Consider the following 20,043-nt stretch of genomic DNA (forward strand, 5'->3'; position numbering starts at 1 on the left):
AAGGTTCTCGGGCAGAGAAATGGCAGCTGGACCCTAAGAAAGCAAGATCAGTCCCATATGGAGCACTGCAGGTGGCCCTCTGAGCACTCCAGGCACGAGTGTGCATGGAGCTGGTGCAAATGCCTCCTGTGTATGGGCGAGCTTCTGTGTTGTGACTCAGCCCACGCGTGTGCTTCAGTGTGCCGAGTGGCTGCATGCCCCACGTCCGTGCTGCACGTGCCGGCCAGTGAGGGCGCTGGGCAGTGGGAGGCGGGGGAGGTGTATGCGTGTTGTTTGCGGGCATGTGTGTCACCGTGTGCATGCAGGGCCGTGGGGCCTCCCAGCATGTGTGTGCACGCCCGGGCGTGTGCGTGTGCGTGACCCCCCCCCCAGGCCTGCCCCGTCCGTGCGTGTGAACTGCCATGTTGATTTGGTGCTGTCTTTCAGAATCACTATCAGTGACCCCTGAGGAGCGTCAGCCACGGTAGGTGCATATGGGCCTCTCTGCCTGCTGCATGAACGGTGTGTCTGCCCCCCCGCCCCCCGCTGCACCAGCTCCACATGGGGGGGCGCACCTGGGACCTCAGAGCCAGGCTCCCCTCCCTCTCCCTTCTGCAGCTCCAGACTTATTCTTTCCTTTTTCTGTCCTCGCTGCCAGCTGGCTCTCTCACCTCCCTCTCAGCGAGCCTCGGGACTCAGTGCCACTGCTCAGGACCTCCAGGGCTGAGCCTGGGGAGTTCCTGGGGCAGGCTCCGCGCCCAGGCTCTCAGGAGCCGGCAGAGAGGGCAGAGAGCTCATGGTTGATGGTGTAGAAGCAGGAACTCGGAAGGGGTTGTGCGTGGGGCCGGACTCAGCCAGAGGCCTTGGAACTTGGTCCCGGGGGTGCCACACTGTCTCCCCAGTCTGAGCCGCGTTGCTGGGGCAGGGCAGCCAGCACCCAGCTCAGGGGCCAGAGTCCTGGTAGGCCCCGCGTCCTCTAGCGGGTCAGCCGTGGGGCGGCCATCCGGGGCGAAGGCTCTGGCGGGGTGCTGCTTTCTGAAAGCTGGAGGGCCCTGTCCACAGCTCACAGGCGAGGCAGGGTCACGGAGGCCATCTCCCTCCCTCCTTGGTATTGTCATGCCTGTGGAGGCACGACAAATGACAGCGTCCTCGGCCCCAGATGAAGCGCCATAGCCAGCCCACAGGCTCATGGCCCTGGGGCCTGGTGCTCCCGGGGTGACCTACGCTTTTCAGCCAAGGGGACCACAGTGTCCACCGACCTAGGCAAGTCAGCTTCTCTGGGTCCCACCCTGGCTGGGCCGCACAGTCACCCAGCGACCCGCCTGCCACTCTGTCCCTGCCGCTGACTCTTGCTCTTCTGCTTTTCCCCAGCAGGAAGGGCCCAGCCTCACCTACGCGACCTGTGGTCCCCCGACCAGCTGAGGCTCCCCTCTTAGACTTATAAGCCTGTGGCCGCTGGTATCCGGCTTGCCTGACCTCCCCGCCTCCCCAGGGTCCCTTCTGAGGACTCCGGGCTTTCTGCCCGCCCAGAGGGGCCTCCAGTGCCCCCCCCTCCAGCCATCCTTTTAGCTTTGCCCTCCGGGTTCAAACAGTGTTCTTTCTCCTCCTGTCTCTCTTCGTGAGGACTGGTGACTGTGGCCTGGGGCTTCATGGCCCCATACTCCGAGGCTAGGGGTGGCCCCGGGCCAGTACGTTGGAAGACAGGGCGGGCCGAGCATGTGCCTGGAGCTGTGGGTGCACTGCCTGGTGGTGTATGAGAGACCGGCGTGCGTGGCAGGGGGAGGGCCGTCCCGGCCTCCCCCCCCCCCAGACCCCTGGGAAGCTGTGGCCCCCACCCACCTCCAGTTCCTCCCACCTTCCCTCTCTCTCCCCTCCATTCCAGAACCCTCACCCACACCCTCAGCTTCGTCTTCTCCCCCTGCCACCCCCCTCCTGCCCCGCCAGGCTTGGCTGCCCTTGCCTTACCACTTCTCTCCCTCCTTCTCTCCGTTCTCTCTTTGCTTTCTCTCCAACTGCCAGCCGATCGGGTCAGGCAAGTCCATCCCGTCCTGAGAGCCCCAGGCCCCCCTTCGACCTCTAACCAGATCCCTCTATTCCTCGGAGACCTCCCTTTCCAAGCCTGCCTGGACGGCTGTTCTGTGACTTAACAGTGGCTCCCCAGCCCCAAAGCACCCCCCCTTCATCTGTGACTTAGTCTGTTGTAGTGGTGAGCTGACACATCCAGGCGTGATGTTGGTGAACACTTGTGCCCCTCCGTGGTATTGCTCCTGCCCCATTCTATAAATAACTATAAATACACACACACACACACACACACACACACCACCCCCCACCCCCCGCCGGCCACCACAGCCTCGCCTCTAGTGTTGGGAATCCGTCACCATGCTGTCCTTGAGGAGTCTTGTGGCCCAACTGCCAGGGAACACTGTCACCCTGACATCCCCCTCTCCAAAGTGTGCCACCTCTGACGAGCCCGGCCTGTGGACAGCCACTTTTTCCGTCCCTCCCCCGCTCGAGCCCGGGGGGCGCCGTCCTGGCAGCTGTGAGGCTCTCTACCACCGGGCTTGCTGTCTCTCGGCTGAGAATAAAACCCACTTCTGGACGATGGGAAACTGCCCTCTGCTGGCTTGTGTTCTTTGTGGAGTTCAGGGGAAGGGGAAGTCTTAAACACTGGGATGCAGGGGTGGGCAAGGGCCCAGCCGTTGCTCAGGTGCTGTAAGGGGTGGCGGTAAAAGGCCCCATCCTTCGCAAGGCCTACTGGGAAAGCACCTGGGGGTTCACGGGTTCTCATCCTGGGAAGCCTGCTCTGCCCACTAGGGGGCAGGGGCACCGACTCGGCCTGGAGGGAGGATTGGGTGCTGGGACCCTGTTTTCCCTCCCCAGGATTAGATCAGGCTTCTGAGCCTCTGGGCTTCTGAGCCTCTGGGCCATTAGGACAGGAATGCCCCCTGAGAATCCCAGGGCAGGGCAATCCCCAAGCAGCATGGGGGTGACAGGCCTGGCCCACCTCTAACAAGCTCTGCTCAGGCTCAGACACACTGGGGCTTCGCACAATCCAGAAGCCTGCCCTCTGCTGGCAGGATCTCCTCCCTGTTCCATGCCCACAGCACAGACCCCAGTCCCTGGTGGCCAGTGACTGGAAACAGGCACACACAAGGCCAAGTATGGCTAAATCCTTTTATTCTGAAATAAAAAGCAAACCCATAGGAGTCGAATCACCAGGGCAGAACCCCGTCCCCGCCTCCTTCTTCTGTCTTCCTCTGTCTTATGCTATCAATAAATAAGTGTCCCCATTCCCCAAATATTTAATAGAACTTGCTCCGCATTTGCCAGCTCCAACCTCTGCTACGATACAGGGGCTGCCCGATCTCCAGAATATACAAAATGTTACAGAAGTACAGTATATACACTGAGGGGGGGAGCCTACCCCGCCAGCAGCTTATATATGCCTTTGCTGGGCCTCAGAGAGGCTTGGGAGAGTGCTGCCCAGTCGTCTAGCGGGACAGGGGGGGCACTTGTGCCCCAAAGTGCCTCTGAATAGAGGATGCATGAGCCCCTCTGAATGAAGGACTGCTTGGTAGGGGTGAGGAGGTCACCAGGGAGCCCCTGCTCCCCAAGAGAGGGAGCCCGAGAGGGAGCCTCCTAAATAAACTCTGTATCTATTGAGCCTCCGGCTCTTTATTTTTCTGGAACCATGAACAGTCCAGATATAAAGATACAGCTCTTGCCAAGGTGGCAAGTGGGTCTGCACCGATTTGTCTCCCCCCATTAGGGGGCTTATCATACCCCTTTAGGGGTTCTATCTTGCTAGCGTAGGGAGAAAAGGGCAACTGGGAAGGAATGATAGGGTGGTAGGGAGAGGGTGGGGGCAGAGCCCCCGGCCCCATTTCTTCAGATTTTGCTTGTTGGTGACAGGTGCTTAGATCACCATGATCTTCACCTCGTCATTGTCATCAGCCCGGTAGAAGAAGGGGATGCAGGGGTTGTTGCCCAAGCCTGGGCGTTCCTGGGGGTTCTGGATCTCATGCAGCAGCTGCATGATCTGCTGTGTGGTGGGGTTTTCAGGGGCACTGCGGCCCACCAGGACCTCTCCCTGGGGAGGTGCCACACCATCATTGTCGGCCAGGCTCACCTCTTGAAGATCTTCGGGGGGAGAGAGAGGCAGGGCTCTGAGTGCTGTGCGAGTTCTCCCCACCGCCCCCCAACCCACCCGCCCCCGAGGGCTCTACTCACCACCCTGGCCATTGGCATCGCCAAGCTCTTGGGCTGGGGGCGCTGCAGTGGGGTCCCCAGCAGGGTTCTGGACAGTGGCCAGGAACTTGCCCTGCCACTCACTGCGCTCGCCTACCAGGCGGAGCACCAGCTCCTGCAGCTCCAGCAGTTTGACCTGGAGGGAGAGGTGCTGAGCCCCCGCGAGCCCCACCCCTGCCCCGCCCCACTCCCAGGGACGCGCAGGGCCCCTACCTTCATCTCCTCCTTGTCTTGAGCCAGCCGGCTAATGTACTCCTCCTTCTCCCGGTGCCGCTCCTTGAGCAGTGCCCTCTGACTCTGGTAAAGGGCTATATACTCTCCTGCGGGAGGGTGGATGGGCGGCCGCTCAGGCTCCCGCCCCATCCCAGAGCTCCTGCCCCGCGCCGGCCCCGGCCGCTGGCCCTCCCGCTCACCAATAGTGTCCGTCTCTCCAGAAAGCTGGATGCAGCGATGCTCCAGCTCTTCCACCCGCTCCTTCAGCTCCACTTTCTCCTGCATGAGCTCCATAAATCGGCTCTGCGGCCAGAGTAGCGGGGGTCAGGGCACGGCAGCCCGCCTGAGCCATCCTGCCCTTGCCGGCAGAGCCGCAGGAGATTCGCTCACCTGCAGCTTGTCCATGGCCGCCTGGAGGGCCTGGTGGGTCTCCCCAGGCACACTGTCGCCCCCGCTCCCGGGGGCCACAGCCATCTCCTCCGGCGCGCGCGGGCCCGGGGCCACCAGGTGAGCCAGGCGTTGGCAGCGCAGCCTTTGGTCCTTCAGCTGCCCGCGCAGCCGGGCCCGCTCCTCCTCGGCGCCGGCTAGGGCCGAGTTAAAAAATTCCACCTGCGGGCAAGACGTGCTTTTGGTGGGGGCTACTCAGGGTGAGCAGGGGGCGCGGAGAGGAGCTCCTCCTCTCCCGGCCTCAGTGGGCCCACCCGTGGTTCAAGGATGGTGCCACAGCTGACCATTGGCTCCCGGGGGTATCGGGGGTCAAGAGAAGTCGAGGCAGGCAAACCAAGAGGCAAGAAGGGTGCCCGGGGTGGGGGGGCGGGGGCGGGGAGGGGACCTCCGAGGGAAGCAGGAAGGTGGGACAGGGAAGGAAGGGGCAACGACGGGGGTCCGCTCACCATGGCCTCTCGGCTCTCCAGGCCCTCCGGCATGCTCAGCTTGGGCCGGGCAGCCTCCTCGTCCTTCTCCTCACTGTCCAGTTCGTCTCCTGTCGGGGCACCCGGAGACTCCTCAGACGATCCAACAGGGGAGGTGGAGCGAGCAGGGGAGGAAAGCTCGGGGCCGGCTCTACCCCGCCTTCCTGTGCGACCTCGGGCCAGCCCGTCCCCAGAGGAGCCACTGTCCTAAAGGTCCCTTCGCACTCAATTCGGTGCTGCTCAAAGTCGCCCTCTTCCTTGGGCTCTGTCCCCTTCCCCTGGGCACCCCCACTTACCTTCCCCAGGCATAGCCATGAGGCTCAGCTGGGCCTGGAGCTGCTGGTTCTGCTGGGTGGCAGCTTCCAGGCGTCCCTGAGGGGCCAGGAAAGAGTGAGAAGGGACACAGGTGGCAGGCCCTCCCTTTGGGGGCTCAGCACTCAAACCCCCTCACCTGGGTCTCCTCTAACTCTTGGCGGGCCTTCTCGGCCGCCACCTTGACCTGAACATCCTCGTGCTGCAGCCGGTCCATGAGCTGGGTCTGCAGCAGGACCTGCTTGTGCAGCAACTCCTTGTCGGAAGCCAACTGCTGGTAGGCGGCCACGTGCTGCTGATAGGCGGCCACATACTGTTGCAGGTGGCTCACGTACTGGTCCCGCTGCTGCTGCAGGCTCTCGGCCTCCCGGCTCTTCAGCTCCACCTGCAGGAAGACCCTGGGACTGAGGCTGTGGTGGCAGTGGCTTGTTGGGGGGGGGGATTCGGAGTCCAGGCTGGGGAGATGGGGGGAGGGGGGCGGGGGGGGGGTTAGCCCTGCCGCCGGCCTGGGCCCCTGGCTCCCTCGCTCCAGGACCAAAGTGACTGCCCCCCTCCCCGCCCAGAGCCCCGCACCTCCCTCACCCGGCCTCACACCTCATGACAGCCCTCCTTTTTAACTTTAGTGGAAAATCAAAGCGCGCCAACCGACATCTAAGTGCGCCCTGAATGCCTCACTTTACAGGCATGCTTCTCCCTTAATCCTCAATACCTCCGTGAGCAAAATGCTAATCTCCCTTTTAGACAAAGGACACCGAGGCTGAGAGATGAGAAGCGAACAGTGACCAGTGGAGCTGGGGGCAGCATCCAGGGCTGAATCCGAGAAGCTGCCCACCGCACACTGTCTCTTGCCCTCTGGTTAGGGGCTCGAGGTCTCTGGCCGCGGCGACGATGACCTTCGTTCGGCCCAGGGCTACCCACTTCGTAAAGTCAGAGAGCAGGGGGCGAGAAGGAGCCTGCGCTGCAGGCAGGCTGGGAAGGACCCTGGAGTCACGTGCCCCCCACCCCCCAGCTGGAGCTGCCTGTTCTGGCCAAGCCTCCCACTCTCCAGGCGGGTGTCTGTCCCCCAGGCTTCCTCGGCCGGCGCGGGGGTTACCATCTCCTTCAGCTCCCCCAGCTTCTCCTGCAGCTGGCCCAGCTTCTTGGCCAGCTCCTTCTTGACATGCTGCTCTGACTGCAGCGCGGTGGTAACCTCCATGTTCTCGTTGGACTGGACAGAGAGGAGGAGTCAGCGGCCACCCGGCGCAGCTGGAGACCCCAGGATGTGGCGTCCGCCTCCCACAGCTCATCTGAGCAGGGCTCTCTAGCTCACAGGGTGCCTTCACGGGGACCATGTCAGGTGGGGTCCATACCCCCACTCCCCAGTTTTACAGGTAGGGAGACAGAGGCCCAGAGGGGTTAAGTGACCCGGCCAGGGAGGAAGGGCCGCGCACCAGCCTGACAAAGCCGTTCTGCAGCTCGGCCAGCTGCTCCTTGAGCTCGCGGTTCTGGGAGAGCGCGCGGCTGATGGTGGTGCGATCATTCTGCATGGTCTCCAGGATCTGCTTGCGCTCCTTGGCCTGCTCGCCCCAGCACTCGGCGGCGCGCTCCAGCTCCAGCAGCCGCTGCTCCTGCTCCTGGTTCAGGCGACTCAGACCTTCGTTGTCTTTCACCTGGGCCTGCAGCTGCCCCGCCAGGATCTCCAGTTCCTTCTGCAGTTGCTCAGCCTCTTCATGGAGCCGCTGCTCCTCCTCCGAGGGCCCGGCTGGGGGCTCCGGAACTGGGGGCACCGCTGAGATGGGGCGCACAGGAGGGGCCTCTCACCTCTGTGCCTCCCGAAACCCCCTCTTCTTGGTCCACAACTTCTAACTGGGCCTCGTCACCCCAAACCTTGGCCTCCTGGCTAACAGTCCCCTCACACTCACGGGACGTGCAATCTTTCAAGACACTTTGGAATAGAGTTCTTTAGGTTTTTATGCTCAAGACAACTCTGGGTGGTTGCCAGTGGGCGCTCTACCCGGACTGGCCAACTCCTGGTATAGACCTCCTTCCCTTGGCCACAGTCCCCTTCCATCCATCCACATCCCTAGGGGCATTCGAAGGCACTCTCACCAGCCCTCTGCCACCAATCCAGCTCCCAGATCCTCCAGCCTCAGCTTACCTATCTGGTTCTTCAGTTCGGCCACACTGGCCTCCAATTCCTGCACCTGACTCACGCTGTGCTCCTTCTCTTCCCTCAATTTGTGCATCTGCCCAAAGCACAGGGGGGCGGGGCGTGTGGGGGGCGGGAAGGGAGGACCATCGCCCTCTCTACCCCTCCCCCCCTTTGGCTGCACACAGCAAGTGACAGGATTCCCATTTTACTGATGCCCAGGAAAGATCACGTGACCTGTCTAAGGTGGGGGGGCCGAAGGTCACGTCTCACCTGTTCATTCATCTGCTTCATCCTCTGCTGCCAAATGGCATTATCCTCCTTCAGATTCTTTGCATACCGGTCTCTCTCCAGTTGCAGTTGCTTCAGTGAATCTTTCAGCTGCAAGAAGGGGCGCAGAAGTTAGCAGGGGCTGTCCCTGTGCCTCGCGGGCTCCTGGGCACCTGGGGTCACCCTCCTCTCGCCCCCCTCGCTCTGCAAGGCCTCACCTGCCCCACATGGGCCTCCAGCTGTGCCCGGTCTTTCAGGGCCTGCTGTAACTCCTGGCTGCTATCAGGGGTTTTCGATTGACTAGAAAACTGGAGAATGAAAGATGAAAAGGTTAGATGTACCAGGTGTACCTGGTGGCCCAGCTGTACCACACAAGGCCCCCCCGCAAAAGGGTCTGAGCTGGGATAACGTACAACTTGGGATCGATGAAGATCTCTATGCTCACATTATTAGTACTGCATCCATAGGCTTTCTGTTAACTAAATACTCATTGTAAATGTTCCTCTAGCTCCCAATCCCCCCGACTTGGTGTGTATCCTTCCGGATCCCTTTCTGGTTATAGTGAATAAGGCTACAAACTGGTCCAGGTCCTAGAACTGGGGCGGTCAGGGCACAGAGTGCGGGCGTCCATCAACTTCCAAGTCCTCACTTTATATCTCTAGCAGGCCATTTATTAGACTGCCCATCACAGGGACGGGCCACAGAGGTGACATTCAATTAACACTTGCTGAGCGGATGGGTGGCCAGACAGGTGGATGGGTAGAGAACTCTGTCTGCTGCCCAGGCCAGACCAAATTTGGAGCTCTAACAAATCGGGTCCCATATCCAGGAGAAAGCAATCAGGAGGGTGACAGACCACATGAGAAATAGCTGTGTAGCTTGGAAAAGACGAGAGAGCGACAAGGAATCCGCAACCCCCCCCCCACCCCCCGCCAGTATCAGAAGGTCTGTCTTGGGAAAGAGACAAGATTTTTCCTGTGTTGATCGGGAGGTAAGAGCCCCACCGAGGGAAGCGACCTGAAGGCAGAGGATGGCTCGGTGTGAAGAAACTCTGACGGAGGGGAGCTCTCTGACCCTGGTGGCCAGCCTTCCGGGAGGGAGCAGACAGACTCACGGGCTAGCCTTATGCCTGCCACCCGTACAACAATGGTTTTCACCCAGGATGCTTTAAAAAACAAAATAAAAAAGCCCTCTCCCTGAGATTCTGATTCCACAGATCTGGGCCAGGCCCCGATTTGTAGATTTTGATCAGTGTTGGGAGCAGGATTCTGTGGCGGGGCCAGAGCAAGGATCCAAATCTTCCAGCTTGTGGCTGGAGGCCGCCCATGACAATCCCGGGAGACAGCGGCCCCAGACGGCTGGGGCTCGGGCTCCCTGGGGCTCCGGCCTTACCTGCTGCAGCAGGAGCTCCGACATCTCCAGCTTCTTCTGCAGCTCCTCCATCCTGAGCTGCATGCCCGCCTTCTCATTTACCAACACTCGAAGCTTCTCGTCCAGTTCCGAGTTCTGCTGCGTCAGGTCCTCGTTGTTTTTGCTGTGGCCACAGGCAGCGAGGAAAGACACAAGTACAGAACAGAAAGGAGCCCTCTGGTGACCAACCCACCACACTTGCCACAGAGCCACAGAACAGGAGCGTCGGAAGGGACCCCAGGGAACGAGAGTCCCCAGTGGCAGGCCAGAGAGAAGACCTGAGTGGCCTGAGGCCACGGCCTGCGTTGGTGGCACCGCTGGGCCCAGAGCCCAGCTCTGCACGGGTCCTAACCCGTAGGACCCCCTTCCCTGCTCCCACAGCCCTCCCGCTTGCCAGCCCCCAGCCATCCTACTTGTTTTTGTATAACTCCAGCTTCAGGGCATCTCGCTCTTTGGTTAAGTCTTTGTTGTGCTGCGAACACAGAAAGGCGAGGTCAGGCGCGGGCAGGGGGAGGGTGCGGAGGGCGGACTATCAGCTACCCTTGACGCTTCGTTCAAAGCCTTTCCAAGCCCACGCTCTCATTTGCCTCGGAAAAGAGCTCGGGCAGGGTGGGAGAGATTCCCGGCTGGCCAGCGCAGGCCCGGACAGAGCTCGTGGCATTGCTACCAGGCACAGTAAGCGCTGTGACCGATCCTTCCCTGAGCCAGTCAGCAGGCATGAGGCTAAGGATCGCGTTCAAGCCTTGCGACCACCGCATGGGGCAGGCACGACTGTGTCTGCTTTACAGGTGAACGCAGATTGTCACAGGTGAAGTCGTTTGCCTGCGATCCCCAGCAGAGCTGGAATTAAACATCCAGTCTGTCTGATTCTTCACCCACAATTTCTCCCTGCGGTGGGGGAGCAGATCCAAGGAGTGGAATTAAATTTGCATTGGGATCTTCTGTCTCTTTTTTGAATGATCTATTCATAGGCCCAGCACTCATGAAGGTACAGAGGTGACAGGTCTCCCAGAGCTACCCTGTTCCTCTCCCTGGGTTTTTATAAATCCTTTCATGCACCTTCTATCTATTACACACATGCTTCCCTTCCTACACAAATGGTAACATACTAAAAGTACTGTCCTGTACTCGGCCAAGGCCCATAGCCAGTGACCAGCAGCGTTGGCTCTCTGGCTCTGGCCTCTGCATTCAGTGCTCGCTCCAGAAAGCAGCCCCCACCACTGCCAATTCCCCCAAGACAGCCAGCTCAGCCCTGCGTTTCTTCTAACAACCACACAACTTTAAAGCAGCAAGAAACGGCCCATGCTGCCTTCTGGGCAGTAAGACACTCCATCATGTGGAAGGGACCTGTTGGGGAAGCTGCACCTCCCGCGGACGGGTCCGATGCCGGGCTTACCCTGTCCGTCTGTTTCTGCTGTGTGGAGACAGCAGACAGGGTGCGCTCCAGTTCTCCAATGCGCTGGCGGGAGGACTGCAGGCGACTAGCAAGATCTTCAGACTCTCCTGGAATGACAGAGTTTGAAATGGAACCCAGGAAGGAATCCCACCCAAGGCCTGCCAACATGCCAGGCTGAGGGATGGGAGGGTGTCTAGACCCTCACCTGCTTTCTGCCTGGCCGCCTGCTGTGTATGGGCCAGGGCTGTCTGTAAATCAGTTTTCTCAGACACGAGAATTCCTATGGTCTGAATGTGAACCTTTGGGAGAGAAGGCAAAGGGGCGCTGAATAGGAGGGAAGGAAGCGTCTCCTGGAGGGTGGGAGGGAGACCTCGGCTCCACACACCTGCAGCTGCTCCCTTAGAGAGCCCTGTTCCTTTGCAAGCTTCTGCTCAAACTCCTTCTTCTCCTGCAGGAAGGAGGACACACAACATCCCTGACTGGGAGGAGGCAGAGATGAAACAGCAACGCTCCCAGAATGACACCGATGGCCCAGGACAGGCTCAACAATGTGGCCAGATCGGGGCGGCGGGGGGTGGGGGGGGCAGCGGAGGGGGGGCAGGGGATGGGGAGGGGGTGGGGGACGAGGGGGCCTTTTATTCCTCCAGGCTAGGAGCAGACCAAGATGAGAATGGGCCTCTACATCTGAATCCTCCCCAAACCCATCTGCCATGTAATCAGCAAAGAAATCACATTACTTTTTCCAGTTGATCCAAAGTTTCCTGGTTCTGCTGTTTCTGTGGGGAGAGTCAAAGGAAGGTAACTCAGTCTGTCCCCCTTTACTACCCTCCCCACACCAAGACGGAGGATGGGCAGGGGCCAGGAACGGGTTTTAAAGGGAAAGTTCACGGGGACATGAACTGACAGACTCTCCTCAAGCTCCCAAGGAAAGAGACTTTGGGTCTTAAGTGGCTTTGCTCACAGCTACGCAAGTGAGAGTCTGGATCCAGATGCCCATGAAAGGACAAGGACCTAAACCTCCAGAAATGGGAGTTGAGAAGTGAGACTAGACTACCCTTCTGTCAGTTCGTGGTTCAGAAGGGTGCATTCATTCACAAATATTTACTGAGCATGCCCCACCAGGCCAGGTTCTGTTCTTAATAGCAGGGATACAGGAATGAGAAGGACCTGATTTTCTGAGCTAAAAGGGACCTTGGCCACCTCTAATTCTACCTCCTCAGGAAACGGAAGCCCAGAGAGAAAAGGTGACTGGTCCGAGTTGAAAGATGGAGCAAATTAGGGGCTGAGAGTCAAGGCCAGAGCGCACCAGTCAAACCAGTGCTTCCTCCAGAGGCAAGAGCCCCGGGGCAAGTACGGGGAGGATCCAAGCAGGGGTGTCTGGAGAACAGAGAGGAGGCAAAGAGGGCAGCCACAGAGAGCCATGCTGCATGCTCCGTGCTCCGGGGTCCCTCCAATGGAGATTTAGGCCCCCCGGCACCCCATTCTCCCTTGGCACCAGGGGCCCCCAGTCCCTTTCTTCAGAGCCCCAGGGAGAAACTGGAGCCCCAGATTGGCAGTGTGGAATCAGGGGACCCCACTGGACTCTTACCAATTCCTCTATCTTGCTACTGAGTTGTTTGTTTGTTAGATTGCTGGAATCCAGGGCTAGTGATAGCTCTTGGTACCGGCTCTGAGGCGCATGCAGAGGAGGAGGAGGAGGAGGAGTTGGACGAGGGCGGGGGGAGAGGTAGAGAGAGCAGTCATTAGGGTTGGGGGCTGTCTGGGCTGTCTCAGCTGGCAGCGGGGCACCCAGCCCCCACTGTGGGAGGTGGTGGTGGGGGGCTGGCCTGCAGGGTCACTGGGCCACGGTCCAGACCCACTTACCTCCAGATCCTTCATATTAGCAGATGATGCCAGGCCCTCTCCATTGATGTAGGATGAAGGCTAGGAGACACGAAAGGGCTCACATGGAGGTGCGCTCTGCCCTCCCTCAGGACCTAAGCCATCCGACTCCCTGGCCTGCCCATTAGCTGCACATTGTTCTGCCTAACCCCTTTGTGCCAATTCCTCCTGGTTCTTATCTCCCCCTCATCCGTCCCCTCCCAGGCAGCTCTCATTCTGTGCTTCCTGCAGAGGGATCAAATGACATAACCAGCTTCAGCTTCGAGGTCCAACCCCTTCAATTTGGGGAGCTTCAAAGATGACTCAGAGGAGTCCTGCCGAGCTAAACACTGCCCAACAAGCTGGCTGCTCCCGGGCTCTTCCGTCCCACTTGGGAACCTTGCCTCATTCTTTCTGTCATATCCCCCCATCTACCCCCCACCTTGGGTTTCAATTCCTGGGGTACCTCAGACACAAGACCATTGAGCTGCTGAGATAGCTGTCGCAGGCTCTCGGTAGATGACACACATCTGGGGACGAACACGGGAGTCAGGGGTGCAGGAGGCTCAATGGGAAAGAGGAGGTCGCAGGCAGTGGCCTACCCCGACTCCCTCGGCCTAGGGACTGCTGCCCCCATAGGAGATACTCACTTGCTTTCATCCATGAGGAAAGGGCCATTTTCTGCATCATGACTCTGCTCAGGAAGAAACACATGAGGTGGTCACTCAATTGCTGGTAAGACCACCCAGGGGTGGGGGGAGGCAAGCGCCTTCTGACAACCTGCCAACTCCCCAGACTTCAAGGAAAGACCTAGTCTCGGCCTCCCCCACCTCAGTCCTCCGGAAGGAACCAAGCTCCCTGAAGAAAGGGGAAGAGGACCCAAAGCAGGTCCAGTCCTCTGAGGAGGAGGAGGGGGTGAACATCGAGTGGGGCGGTAGGCAAAGGGTGAGGAGGCACAAACCTGAACTGACGCCATGCTAGTGACACAGGGGGGACTAGCACAGCGGGGAGGGACACCATCAGGTGACACGGTGTCATCAACAGTTGGTGCGGCAGGAGCGGCGCGGTCTTTGGGCGCCTGTCACAGAACAGAGCAGGGGGTTAGGGGCCATGCGGGTAAGAAGGCGCCTTGCTGCCATGGATGCAGGAGTGCAGAGCGGGCAGGACAGGTGTTGCTGTGGTCAGAGTGACAGTGACACATGCTGGGAGCCACTCTGGAGTGGAGTGCGGCCATGACTCGCCCAAGCTGAGGGCCGCTCTGCAGCCTTCTGGACGGCCAAAGCTCAAAGCAGGGTCTGCGCGACCTCCTTCCTCAACATGGGGGCCTTGTTCTCCGCGGAGCTCAGCAAGAGACATTATCAGGCTCTGACCTGCAGCAGCCATAGCAGATGGAAGACAGGAGTGCCCGGTCAGGGAGAAGGAAGGCACTGTTCTTCTGGAATGCCAGAGTGACCCTCATCCTGGGCCCTGCCAGGCAGAGGGTGGTGGTGATGAAAGACGTGGCCAATGCCACTATCTGCCTCCTTCCTCCCTGCTCTCTTTTCCTTTCCCCCCTCCTTTCCCCAACTACTGGCTGTATTTGCCCAATTCAGGCCTTTTCTGGGAAAGAAGCTACCTAACTAGATGCCTCACTCTACTCCTGCAGGGAAGAAGAAAAACATGGCCACTAGCCCCACCCCAACCTCCTAGCTCTGAAACACCTACCCAGCTGAGAACCAACGTGAGAAACCAGAGCTAGGGCATCTACCCTCTGACTCTTGGTATCCTGGAGAACAAACCTGCGACTGGGGACAAGGACCCATGGAGAAACGGCTCCCTCTTCCCCACCTGGACCCACCTGCTTGACCAGGGCCCCACCCAGCCTCTTTCTGGGCTCAGGCCTGACACAGCCCAAGCATCTAGCTCTACGGATCTAATGTCTGATGAGGAGCAAAGATGAGCAGAGAGACAGGGAAGATGGCCGACAAGCTTGAGTTTGAAGAGGGGAGCACACTAGGGAGCCAAGGCCTGGCCAGCGAGGCTGGGGCCGGAAGGAAGAGGGACCCAGGGCTGGCTGTCCTCTGGACCCATCAGCCCTGGCCTCTGAAAAGTCAACTCTACTGCCCTCCTTAGAGCTAGTGCTGCAGAGCCCAGGAAGCTGAGGATGAATCAAGCAATCTGCATGTTTACTGTCCAGGCTGTGACCTTTGACCCTGGGACCTGGCAATTGCCTTGCCAACCTGTCAATAGAATCTCCCAGGTAAGAGCAGAGGCTCAACAGCTGGCCGGGCTTGAGACTTTGGGGGAGGTGGGCACTTCTAGCCCTGGGCCCTGGCAAGCTCTGGGTGCCTCCTGGCATCCTGGGTTCCCACAGATCCCTAGCACTAGACACAAGAACGTTCAGAAAAGGAAAAAAGTAATTTTCTGAGGACTTAAATAGATGTAACACGCCGATTTTAAGATCAACCCAGTTATTTCACAATTTTAGGTCTTATAGCAAAATGGAGTATTTAAAAAATCACTCTCCACTCCCCCAGCTGTCCCATTCCATTAAAATTTTATTTCTCCATGATTCCCCATTTCTGGAAATGCTGTCAGCTCTGTTCAGGATCCTGTAACCACAAGCCTGCATTGCGGGAACAGAAAACTTAAGTGGGAAACAGCCACTGATACAGAGAGGATTTAAAAACCACAAGAAAGATCTGGGTCTTCGTTTCCAGGACAACAGAGGGGTGTGGGCACAGAATCTTAGAACTCAGGGCAAATACCAGCTTCAGGAGTCCTCTAGGCCTGGGCTCCCTTCCCTGTGCCCTTCAGCAGCTCCTCTGAGATCACAACGTGAGTCACAGCACCTGGACAGACCCGACCACTCAGGCATGAGTGGTCCCAGTGGGTGAAAGCCTCCCGCACCAGCATCCAGAGCTCTCTCCCCGCCCTCTCCCCATGCCCATCTCTTGCAGGACCTGGCCGCATTTCAGCCCTCCCCCCCTCCCCCCACACCGGCCTGGCCGGTGTCCCAGGACAAAGTGTGAACATCATGTCCAGAAAACCCACCCAGGCTCCCTTTCTGGGAGATGCTCTGTGAGCTCACAATGCTGGCTGTTACCTGCATCCCACCCTCCCCTCTGCCTGGGACTCCCACTTTCCCCACTCTCCATCTGGATAAATGCTACCCACCTGTAATCTTCAAACCAGTCTCAAGTCCATTTAGGACCAACCTTGCCCTCAGTTGGGCACTTGGAACGTTGCCACAGTCTACCTTTGCTTCTTGCACTGGGGTCTGCTTCCCTCAGTGTGCATTCGACCTGGTTTTACCTCTTTTCTCGAGCACCTAGCCAACCACCTCCCCTAGAAAGGGCCACTGAATACACAGCCAAATGTCCAGTTGATTTTTAAGAGAATGGGGGAGGGGGGCGTCTGGGTGGCTCAGTCATTAAGCGTCTGCCTTCAGCTCAGGTCATGGTCCCAGGGTCCTGGGATCAAGCCCCACATCGGGGTCCCTGCTCAGCGGGAAGCCTGCTTCTCCCTCTCCCACTCCCCCTGCTTGTGTTCCCTCTCTCGCTGTGTCTCTCTTTGTCAAATAAATGAATAAAATCTTTAAAAAAGGGCGCCTGGGTGGCTCAGTTGGTTAAGCGACTGCCTTCGGCTCAGGTCATGATCCTGGAGTCCCAGGATCGAGTCCCGCATTGGGCTCCCTGCTCGGCAGGAGTCTGCTTCTCCCTCTGACCCTCCTCCCTCTCATGCTCTCTCTATCTCATTCTCTCCCTCAAATAAATAAATAAAATCTTTAAAAAAAAAAAAAAACTTAAAAAAAAATAAAATAAAATAAAAGACAACAGGGGCGGGATGTCCTGGTTGCTCATCTGTTTGGTTAATCTCATGTGCTTTACAGTTAATTCCTCTGAAAAAATAACCTCGATCCTTGTAACTATAATGTACGCTCCCTTCGTCTTAACCCCACAGTCCCCTACTCTCAAACCAAAATGAGGTCATCCAATTCAAAGAGAGCACAAACTTGGGGACGGGTGCCCAAAGGGCAAGCCTGAAGGTTTGCTTTTATTTAATCTCTCCGAGTCTGACACGCCACTGGGTATTCATACTCAATGCTTGAAAAGCCCAGATCCCACACACCTGCTCTGGAAGCTCTTCCAAATTACCTTTAAACTTCAAGGCGTGTCTCACCTTCTTCAAGATGATAAAAGATGGGGGGCAAGGAAAACAAGCCAATCAACCAAGCAGGTGAAAAAAGCAGACATGAACAGGCTGAGGGTTAATGACAGCAACATAAAATAAGCCAGAGGCAAAGTATCCCCCAAACCAGAGAAGCCTTGGGGCATGCACAGCTGGGAGAGAGCAAGCCAGAGAGGGGGCTCGGCACTACCTCACCTGCCACTTGTCCAATGGGGGGAGCGCTACCCCATTGGAGCGGTTAAGGTCGGACACCAGCACCTTCAGGATGTCCTGAATCTACAGGCGGCGAGAAGGGAGAAACAAGGGCAAGGGGAGAGAGAAAGTGGCTTAGAGAGAGGTGAGAGAGTCAGGGAAGGAGGAAGAGGAGAGAGGGGAACAAATCCATGGCCCAGGCCGCCTTCTCAAACGGCCACCAGCTGCCTTGCTGGAGGCAGAAATCAGCGTACACAGAGGGAAAAGTCCCCTGAACAAGACAGAGAATGCAGTCACCGGCCCGATGCAGCGGTTTTCTTAAGACACTCATGAGACCCGCTTCTCAGGCCCAGGATGCTGGGGACGAATTTGACAGGAATGTCATCTCCATTTTAAAAACTAGACTTCCGAGGAAGGGTTCGCTTGGACAAGGGGCTCCAGCTAGAAGTCTGAAAGACACTGATCTGCTCCAACAATATCATCTTACAGATGAGCCCACTGGGCCCAGGGGAGGAAGTGATTTTCCTGAGGTCGCCCAGCAAGCTGGTGGCAAAGATGGACTCAAAATTCAATGTCACCTAACCCAAGTGCTTGGGGCTCTCCTCGCTACACCCTGGGCCTCTTCTGTTGCTTTCTAAGGGACATTGTGATGGCACATGGTTGCTCTCACTGCCTGGCTTCCCCTTTGAGGCTGGGGATGAGCAAAGTCACCAGATCAGTACGTCAAATACCACTACCCTTTACTGAATGTTTACCCTGCACCAGGCCCTGTGCCAGGCCTGCATGGCTCAGTCAGTTAAATGTCCAATTCTTGATTTCTTTCGGCTCAAGTCACATTTCAGGGTCCTGGCACGGAGCTCTATGTCAGGCTCTGTGCTCAGCCAGGAGTCTGCTTGAGGATTTTCTCTCTCTCCCTCTCCCTTTGCCCCCACACCCCCAGCTCTCTCTTTAATAAATATATCTTAAAAAAAAAAAAAAAAATCAACCATCTCATTCCAGTGTCACAAGTGTAAATAACATTACCCCAATTTTACTGATGTGGAAATATATCCCTAGCAGGGACATTATCCCCAGCAAAGGGAGAGGTAGGATTCAAACCTGTACCTGACACTTCCTTCACAATCTTAACCATCACCCTCTACTGCCCCTTGAGCACCCTGGTCCCAGGAGCCTGGCCAGCCAATACTTACCTCCTCGGGAGAGTGACAACCATCAGAAGTGGTTGTCTCTGGACTACTCCCATTTTTGATCTTCCTTTTCTTCTTCGCTCCTGCAGGAATACCAGGGCTGTTCTTTTGCTGATATTCCCTCAACTGCAGAAAGGAAAAGCAGCAGGATTCATGAGAACTATAATCCCCTGTATTCACATCCAACTTTGTAGTTTACCATATACTCCTATATTCGCCATCTGATTTAATACCACCAACAGCCCTACAAAGTGTTGTATTTCTCAGCAACTGCAGACATGGAATGATAACATGGCTTTAAAAAAAAAAGGAGGAGGGCAATAATGGAATTTAAACTTAGTCTTCTGACTCCGAGTTCTGGGGTTATGCCATGAAATCAGCAAGTGCCAAGAGGCAAAACCAGAGGTGGAGATGGAAAAGTAAACATCTGAGTAATCAGACTTTAGAGTCCTTTCCTACACATCTGTTAAAGTTGCACACTGGTACTTATCAAACTTTTACATCAACGTATCCTGATGGCAGAAGGCAATGAAGGCACACACCTAGTGAATGTGGGAATGTAACAGAATGAGGACAACCCAACCACCATTTCAGAGAGAATTCTATTATAATCTTACAAATCTATGCAAACGCCCTTCCTAGGTACATTAATATAAAATGACTTTTCTCTGTCAAGAGAATCAAGCACAACTGATGCTTCAGTCCCATATTATTCTGTGGCACTTAGGACACTCCATGTTGAGATGATGATTTGGAGAAGATTCCCACCTATGAAGTTCAGGTTCCAGAGATCTGTTCCACAGAGGATAAGCAGATCTTACTCTAAAGACCACCGATTGAGGGGGACCCTCGTCCCAGAATCATGGGGAATTAAAATGTGAGGTAGAGAATTCAGATTTAAACTGTGAAAGAAAGACAGTAGAAACCTAGGAGGAAACCATACTAAAAAAAACATTCTCCCCAGCTGTCACCAAGGTGTTATCAACGTTCTGTGATCACTGCTGAAGTCAATGTCTAAGGATGGGGTTCAATCTTAGAGTAAGGGCTCCTGAAACCTCTTCCACCCCAGGTCCCATAGTCCCCAGTCCCCTTGAAGCTGGAAATTTGTGCCGCGATCAGAGAAACCGGAAAGGGTATGAAAACACTGGGAGACTGAGTAGTAAGATCAAACACCGGGCTCGTGGCGCTAATGACAGTTCCGAGGGGGATTGTGACGTAACTACATTCCACTCCTCCCTACCGACGCCCGAGTCGCCGCTCCGCGGTGGGGGAGGGGAAAGCAGGGCCGGGACCGAGGTCCTCGGAGACCGGGACCGGGCAGGGGAGCCCAGGTCCTCCGGTTCTGGGTGGCTGATGGCGAGGGCCAAGCCCGAAGCGAGGATCCCGGGGGTCACCGGCCCAAAGTCACCCGGGGGCGACGGGCGAGGGCGGGGGCTGGGCTGCCGGGGGGCGGGACTGGCTGAGAAGACTTTGGGGGGGGGCGCCAAGGGGCGCCGAGGGGCTCGCCCTGTGTGCCTCAGGGACAGCACAGACTCTGGCCACTGCCCGGCCTTCGGAGGGGCCTTTGGCTGGGTCAGGGAGCCGCGACCCGGCACGTTTTACCTTCTTCTTGGCCGCAGCCAGTTTGCTCTCTCGGGTTTCTTCCGACATCCCGGGACGGGGAGGGGGAAGGGGGGGCCACATCATCAAGATCCCGGCAACCCTCGCGGAACTGCTTCCGGCAGTCACCGCGCCGACGTGCGACTGAGCCAGGAAAGGAGGAAC

The 20,043-nt window shown here is 57.5% G+C and overlaps 2 protein-coding genes across 23 annotated transcripts in view; one reads left to right on the forward strand and one right to left on the reverse strand.

Moving 5' to 3' along the window:
* Positions 1-11,364, forward strand: part of DNM1 (dynamin 1) — a 52,870-nt gene extending 41,506 nt beyond the window's left edge. For 6 of the 17 annotated variants that reach the window (XR_014140176.1, XR_004079066.2, XM_081803702.1 and 3 more), the window contains exon 22: positions 1,999-2,591. Coding sequence is in view for 11 of the 17 variants with exons in the window: in XM_006744125.3 (XP_006744188.1) it covers positions 1,999-2,059 (61 nt within the window). In the remaining 6 variants the exon portion in view is untranslated. Of the gene's footprint in view, positions 1-426; positions 464-967; positions 970-1,350; positions 2,592-11,324 lie in introns of those variants that run through there. The other 11 variants (XR_014140174.1, XM_031039981.2, XM_006744131.3 and 8 more) reach the window with 8 other exon arrangements.
* GOLGA2 (golgin A2) lies at positions 3,143-20,040 on the reverse strand. Of its 6 annotated transcripts, XM_081803692.1 has the most exons (27): positions 19,882-20,040; positions 18,283-18,405; positions 17,096-17,176; positions 13,692-13,808; positions 13,381-13,424; positions 13,197-13,260; positions 12,734-12,793; positions 12,459-12,539; positions 11,608-11,646; positions 11,256-11,318; positions 11,076-11,169; positions 10,871-10,977; positions 9,888-9,946; positions 9,457-9,598; positions 8,283-8,372; positions 8,068-8,175; positions 7,804-7,891; positions 7,097-7,434; positions 6,760-6,873; positions 5,806-6,051; positions 5,651-5,726; positions 5,337-5,425; positions 4,834-5,052; positions 4,644-4,746; positions 4,444-4,550; positions 4,213-4,366; positions 3,143-4,122 (listed from the first exon to the last, which is right to left on the reverse strand). In XM_081803692.1, the coding sequence occupies exons 1-27, from the start codon at positions 19,963-19,965 to the stop codon at positions 3,899-3,901; spliced, it is 3,114 nt and encodes a 1,037-aa protein (XP_081659818.1). In that variant the 5' UTR covers positions 19,966-20,040; the 3' UTR covers positions 3,143-3,898. The 6 variants fall into 6 exon arrangements, with proteins under 6 accessions (XP_081659818.1, XP_081659820.1, XP_081659821.1 ...); XM_081803694.1 differs by lacking the exon at positions 17,096-17,176; XM_081803695.1 differs by lacking the exon at positions 13,692-13,808.
* Positions 20,041-20,043: the final 3 nt, after the last annotated feature.

The sequence above is a fragment of the Leptonychotes weddellii genome, chromosome 14 (assembly GCF_054177405.1).
Source record: "Leptonychotes weddellii isolate Sample4059 chromosome 14, ASM5417740v2, whole genome shotgun sequence".
NCBI lineage: Eukaryota > Metazoa > Chordata > Mammalia > Carnivora > Phocidae > Leptonychotes > Leptonychotes weddellii.